This window comes from Myxocyprinus asiaticus, chromosome 31 (assembly GCF_019703515.2).
Source record: "Myxocyprinus asiaticus isolate MX2 ecotype Aquarium Trade chromosome 31, UBuf_Myxa_2, whole genome shotgun sequence".
In the NCBI taxonomy this organism is placed as follows: domain Eukaryota; kingdom Metazoa; phylum Chordata; class Actinopteri; order Cypriniformes; family Catostomidae; genus Myxocyprinus; species Myxocyprinus asiaticus.
In genome coordinates, this window is record NC_059374.1 from 32701143 (window position 1) to 32708767 (window position 7625).

The 7625-nt window shown below is 38.6% G+C and overlaps 1 protein-coding gene across 1 annotated transcript in view; it reads left to right on the top strand.

The window, feature by feature from the left end:
- Positions 1 to 7487, top strand: part of LOC127422036 (protein furry homolog) — a 96633-nt gene extending 89146 nt beyond the window's left edge. The window contains exons 60-61 of the mRNA XM_051665366.1: positions 1468 to 1673; positions 6238 to 7487. Coding sequence (XP_051521326.1) covers positions 1468 to 1673; positions 6238 to 6496 — 465 coding nt within the window. The 3' untranslated portion in view covers positions 6497 to 7487. The remainder of the gene's footprint in view (positions 1 to 1467; positions 1674 to 6237) is intronic.
- The last annotated feature ends 138 nt before the right edge of the window (positions 7488 to 7625 follow it).

Consider the following 7625-nt stretch of genomic DNA (forward strand, 5'->3'; position numbering starts at 1 on the left):
ATCACCTTGTCCGAATTAGGTAGGGGGTGAGTGGAAGACGGCATTAAACACCCATAGGGGGCACTTAGAATATTTGGTTATGCCTTTCAGATTGGTCAACGCCCCCGCCATCTTCCAAGGGTTCGTGAATGACATGTTTCGAGACATGGTCGATCGGTTTGTTTATCTAGATGATATACTGATCTTCTCCCAGAATATCCAGGACCATGTACAGCACGTCAGCCGGGTGCTTCAGCGACTGTTAGAGAATCGGCTTTTCGTCAGGGCAGAGAAGTGTGCTTTTCATGTACAGTCGGTTCCGTTTCTGGGGTTCATTGTTTTGTCCGAGGGAGTGCTCATGGACCTGACTAAGGTAAAGGCTGTTTCCGATTGGCCAACCCCAGATTCTCGCAAGGCCTTGCAGAGGTTTCTGGGGTTCGCTAATTTTTATCAGATGTTTATTAGGAATTACAGTCAGCTTTGTCGCACCTTTGACAGATCTCACCTCCACATGCACTGATTTTTGTTGGTCCTCTGTAGCTGAGAATGCTTTTTCAAAATTAAAGTGGTTTTCTACCGCACCTATTCTAATTACTCCTGATCCCGCAAATCAGTTCGTGAGGTTGGTGTCGGAGCAGTCCTGTCCCAGCACTCCCCCTCGGATGGAAAGATGCAACCGTGTGCCTTTTCTTTGTATCGCTTAAAGTAAGGAATTACAACGTTGGCAACCGAGAATTATTAGCTGTCCGGTTGGCCTTGGGCGAGTGGTATCACTAGTTAGAGGGTTCGGGGGTACCTTTCGTGGTCTGGACAGATCATAAGAACCTAGAGTATATTCATAGCGCCAAACGTCTCAACTCTAGGCAGGCCCACTGGGCATTATTTTTCACACGCTTTAATTTCATGCTGTCGTATCACCCGGGCTCTAAAAACATCAAGCCTGACTCTCTCAATGTTTTGAAGTTGAGACCTCCATAATATTCCCAGCTGATTTTTTTTTTTTATCTTCTCCCATTTTCTCCCTAATCTGGAATGCTCAATTCCCAATGTGCTCTAAGTCCTCATGGTGGCGTAGTGACTCGCCTCAATCCAGGTGGCGGAGGATGAATCTCAGTTGCCTCCGCATCTGAGACCGTCAATCTATGTGGCTTGTTATCATGTGGCTTGTTGAGCGCGTTACCGCTGAGACGTAGCGCATGTGGAGGCCCACGCTATTCTCCGCAGCATCCACGCACAACTCACCATGTGCCCCACCAAGAGCGAGAACCACACATTATAGCGACCACGAGGAGGTTACCCCATGTGATTCTACCCTCCATAGCAACCGGGCCAATTTGGTTGCTTAGGAGACCTGGCTGGAGTCACTCAGCATGCCCTGGATTCGAACTCGCGACTCCAGGGGTGGTAGTCAGTGTCAATACTCGCTGAGCTACCCAGTCCCCCATTCCCAGCTGATTGTTATATGTGTGTTAACATTTTGCTCTTCAGCTGCAGAACATGTCCAGTGAGCTGAGTGAGCTGAGGAGTAACCTGCGGGCAGCAGCATCCTCAGTGGCCAGTGAGCCACCAGCTGAGCGAAGAGATCCCAATGCTGAATCCACCTATTGCTCCTCTGAGGCTGCTGTACAGGCCATTCTAGAGAGCCTAAAAAACAATGAGTTCTCCAGAGCCATCTGTTACATACAGGAATGCAGGTAAAATTTTCTGAGGGGGAAATTAGAATTTTATATATAAAAATATATATATATATATTTACATATATACTGGTGGCCAAATGTTTGGAATAATGTACAGATTTTGCTCTTATGGAAAGAAATTGGTACTTTTATTCACCAAAGTGGCATTCAGCTAATCACAATTTAAAGTCAGGACATTAATAACATGAAAAATTACTATTACAATTTGAAAAAAAATGTCAGAACTTCTTAAACTACTTCAAAGAGTTTTATATATATATATATGTATATATATATATATATATATATATATATATATATATATATATATATATATATATATATATATATATATAGTAAGAAATCACTAGACACATTGGAGCAACTGGCTGTGATAGTTCAATTCTGGTTTGCATTATATACTGTATATACGTATATATATATATATATATATATATATATATATATATATATATATATATATAATTTTAATTGAGATTAATCGCATAACATTTCGTAGTTAATTGCCATTAATCTCAGATTTTGAAAGTGCTGAAATTTTACTCTAAATAAACCTGTTTTCCTTCCAAAATGCATTTATCTCCTTCTTAGGAAAGAAAACAAGACAATATGTAACAATAAAATGATTTATTAACATTTTCCAAACAAAGTTTTTCACAGTATAAAGATAGAAATACACCAAAATAGCACCAATTCAAGTCATATTAAACTTTTCCAAAGTCTAAGTGGGAGTTTGACTAATATTCATTGCAATGGGCATTAAATCTCTTAAACTCTCATCCTCCACAATATTAATCAGCCGGCAGACTGTGGCTATCCGCTTTCTTACAGCAATTGTGAAGCCGTGTTTATGATTCACATCAGGGCGTCAGCCCCACAGTCAAGCTCCACTTGAGAAACGCTTTTAATGCTTTTAACTCCACTTGAGAAATGCTTACAGACAAAAACATCTCATTCTGCATTTTTGTGATAGATAAGACATGGCGTGCTTCTGTGGTAATTAAAATGTGCCTTAGGCTGAAAACTACTTTATTTCTGTCACAGGTTCCATCTAGGCTTGTTTTGTCCAACAAATAGCGTTAAGAGCTCCTTTCCCCATCACTTTATCACTGACACTGAATCATTGTTGTGTCTGTTTGTTGTGTGTGTGCGTCAGTGTAATGACTCCAGGTGGACACATCATAAAGTTTTAGCCCTTCCAAACGGTTTTTATGCTGGTTTATGCTGTATTTACGGAAAATGCGTTAATCGCAATTAAGATAAATGAACATGTTCAACTTTTTTAATTAATCATTTTGGCAGCTCTAACACACACACACACACACACACACATACAGTACTGTGCAAAAGTTTTAGGCACTTGTGAAAAATGTTGCATAGTGATGATGTCTTCAAAAATAATGACATAAATAGTTTTCATTTATCACTTAATGTCATACTAATGGCACTTTTCCACTGCATGTTACGGTTCGACTCGACTCGACTCCAGCCCCATAAGTCCAGTAAACATAAAAAAGCTAAATCAATATTTGGTGTGACCACCTTTGCCTTTAAAACAGCACCAATTCTCCTAGGTACACCTGGACACAGTTTTTCTTGGTTGTTGGCAGATAGGATGTTCCAAGCTTCTTGGAGAATTTGCCACAATTCTTCTATCTATTTAGGCTGTTTTAACTGCTTCTGTCTCTTTATGTAATCCCAGACTGACTCGATGTTTAGTGGGGTGCTTCTAGTCATTTATATTTGCAAAAGTAATATTTGGGAATCTAACATTTATATTTCCTATTGACACACTAAAGCTGAAGATATAAATAACCATCTTAAGACAAATGCTTTTGTGAAACATCTTATGTGCCTAAGACCTTTGCACAGTAATGTGTGTTTGTGTATATATATATATATATATATATATATATATATATATATATATACACAGTTGTGCTCAAAAGTTTGCATACCCTTGGAGAATTGGTAATATATGTACCATTTTTAAAGAAAACATGAGTGAGCAGGCAAAACAAATTTATTTTATTTCTTATGGGATTCATATTCAACTGTAGGTTATAACAGAATGGCACAATCACAAAACAAAACATGGCAACAAAGAAAAAAATGAAATGACCCCTGTTCAAAAGTCTGCATACCCTTAGTTCTTAATACTGTGTATTGCCTCCTTTAGCATCAATGACAGCGTGCAGTCTTTTGTAATAGTTGTCTATGAGGCTCCAAATTCTTGCAGGTGGTATAGCTGCCCATTCGTCTTGGCAAAATGCCTCCAGGTCATGCAAAGTCTTTGGTCATCTTGCATGAACCACACATTTGAGATCTCCCCAGAGTGTCTCGATGATATTAAGGTCAGGAGACTGTGATGGCCACTCCAGAACCTTCACCTTTTTCTGCTGTAACCACTGGAGGGTCAACTTGTCCTTGTGCTTATGGTCATTGTCCTGCTGGAAAGTCCAAGAGTGTCCCATCCACAGCTTTCGTGCAGAAGAATGCAAATTGTCTGCCAGTATTTTCTGATAACATTTACATTTATGCATTTGGCAGACGCTTTTATCCAAAGCGACTTACAGTGCCCTTATTACAGGGACAATCCACCTGGAGCAACCTGGAGTTAAGTGCCTTGCTCAAGGACACAGTGGTGATGGCTGTGGGAATTGAACCAACAACCTTCTGCTTACTAGTTCAGTGCTTTAGTCCACTACGCCACCACCACCACCACCACACCACATAACATGCTGCATTCATCTTGCCATCAATTTTCACAAGAGATTAGAGCTGGATAATTAGAGCCTTTAGAGCTCACACACCCCCAAAACATCAGTGAGCCACCACCTTGCTTCACAGTGGTGATGGTATTCTTTTCACTATAGGCCTTGTTGGCCCATCTCCAAACATAGCGCTTATGGTTGTGACCATAAAGCTCTATTTTGGTCTCGTCACTCCAAATTACAATGTGCCAGAAGCTGTGAGGCGTGTCAAGGTGTTGTCGGGCATATTGTAACCAGGCTTTTTTGTGGCATTGGCGGAGTAAAGGCTTCTTTCTGGAAACTCGACCATGCAGCTCATTTTTGTTCAAGTATTGTCATATTGTGCTCCTTGAAACAACCACACCGTCTTTTTTCCAGAGAAGCCTGTATTTCTCCTGAGGTTACCTGTGGGTTTTTCTTTGTATCCCGAACAATTCTGCTGGCAGTTGTGGCTGAAATCTTTCTTGGTCTACCTGACCTTGGCTTGGTATCAAGAGATCCCCGAATTTTCCACTTCTTAATAAGTGATTGAACAGTACTGACTGGCATTTTCAAGGCTTTGGATATCTTTTTATATCCTTTTCCATCTTTATAAAGTTCCATTATCTTGTTACGCAGGCCTTTTGTCAGTTCTTTTCTGCTCCCCATGGCTCAGTATCTAACCTGTTCAGAGCATCCACGTGAGAGCTAACAAACTCATTGACTATTTATACACAGACACTAATTGCATTTTAAAAAGCCACAGGTGTGGGAAATTAACCTTTAATTGCCATTTAAACCTGTGTGTGTCACCTTGTGTGTCTGTAACAAGGCCAAACATTCAAGGGTATGTAAACTTTTGATCAGGGCCATTTGGATGATTTCTGTTATCATTATGATTTAAAAAGGAACCAAACAACTATGTGATAATAAATGGCTTCATATGATCACTATCCTTAAATAAAAGACACACACACAGTATATATCTACAGTACATATATATATATATATATATATATATATATATATATTAGTGCTTTTAGTCGATTAAAATATTTAATCGTGATTAATCACATGATTTTTTTATAGTTAATTGCGATTAATCACAGATATAATTGGATATGGATTTGATTTTCAGGGGCATTTTTACATTTATGAGGGCATTTTTTTTCTAAACAAAGAAAACTTTTCCTGTGCTATACTTTTATTCAAATACTTCAATTTAATCAATTCATTAACATAAATTCTTAATCTAAATATTTAGATTGAGAATATATTACCTTGATATACTGTATTAAATCAACATCCAATAATATTTTTGTGATAATGTGTATAACTAGGCTAAGAATATAATATAAAGACCTATATCAGATGTTATAAATAAAAAACAGAAAGATTACTCACAGGGGCATTTTTTTCACCCACATTTTGAATTTTAGGGGTATTTTTGTCACTTTTGGTGACATTTTTGTCCCGAGCCCTGCTTAAATTCTGACCCTGATATATAAGTTGTTTATTTTAAACATTTTCATTTTTTTTTTCTTTCTTTTGCTGATTTGATAATCAAATAAAATTTTCACTTGTGGAAAAGTACTTTGCACAAACCTCAATTACCTTTTTTCCCTGGCCCTTCTGTTCTTTTCTAAATTTTATCTTCAACTTTATGCTCGTGTATTTGTCCAAAGATTTAAAAAAAAGAAATACACTTAAAACCCAATGTTAGGTGTACAAACCTACGAAGGAATAGACAGTGAGTGCAGGTATGCCAAACTTTGTGTTTTAATTATGTGAAATAATGATAATCACTTCACTTAATCCCAATTTTTCAGAAAAATGTGGCCAAGTGACATCTTCGGCAGCAGCTCAGAGAATGAGATCCACACTCTTCTCAACATCTACTTCCGGCACCAAACTCTGGGTCAGACCGGCACATTTGCCCTGGTTGGTTCCAAACAAGACATGTCTGAGATCTGTAGTCGACTCACTGAGCTCAACTGTGAGATCCGAGACATGATCCGTCGAGCGCAGGGCTACCGAGCCATCACCGCCTTTCTTCCGGACTCCAGCATGACTGGCATCAGCCTTTGAGTTGAACCTTGAGGGATCACACTGGCACTGACCTTCTTTCCAGCACTCCTATCTGAAGATGCTGCAGCCTTCATCGTTCTCCCCAGCACACACATTACTTCCCTGCCTATGCTCTCCATAAGAGGTTACAGAATGTAACTCGAATCCCTTAGAGCAATACAACAGGAGACGGATGAAAAATTTTAGGAGGTTTAGCTGAAACGAATACGCCTTGGCTTTTTTGCACTAATATGCATGTATGGGGCCTCTGAATTGGAGGCCCCTACTGCTGCAGGCATCAAAGATAAACCAAAGCTCCATGAATGGCTCCTCCTGCCCACGTCTACCATTATTAATGTTATGGGAAAATGTGCAATGCCCCACACAAAGTGAAACTTTTCTTCTTGAAGAGAATGTTATGAAATTTCAGTGCTCTCAGCTTCTTGAACAGAAATATGATACAGAATTGGTTTTTTTTATTTTTATTTTTTTATGGCTCAGCTGAAAGCATACATTTAGGTGGCTATTTTAATTGTTAGAAAAGATCAGACCATTCACAAAGCACATCCTTGCCTCAGCTTTTACCTGTACACACAGAATGTCTCCAACATGATGCAATGCTACTGTCAGAGAGACCTGGATGCATAAAGGGGTCATCCAGTACTTATTTATGAGGATTGTTTAATTTACTAATGTCTTTCTACTGTTCAGTTGCTCAGAGAATATTGATTTATATTCTCAAAAGAAAGATCATGCTTTAAATGGTATAGTTTTATAGGAAGGAATTTTCTGTCTCTTGAAATGGCTGAGGATGCAAAGATATGCACCATAAGTGGCAATAGAGATATTTAAGAAATTATTTTGTCTGAAAGAAACATTTGTACATAGTAGTGAGAGTGTAGCCCATGCTTGTAAGATTTTATTTTTATGGTTTTATTTTGCTGTCTGCTGTATGAAAGTGTGCATGCAATAAATAGATACTTAATATTAATAAACAAATATCTGCATAGTTGTGTTACAGTGTGTTGTTTTTTAAATGCTCATGTCTGGGAAGTCTGGCAAGTGACCAGACATATGTATAGGATAAGTCTACCATTTGACCTCTGCTGATCTGTGTTGAGAATGATAGGGTGTACATAGTTTTAGAATG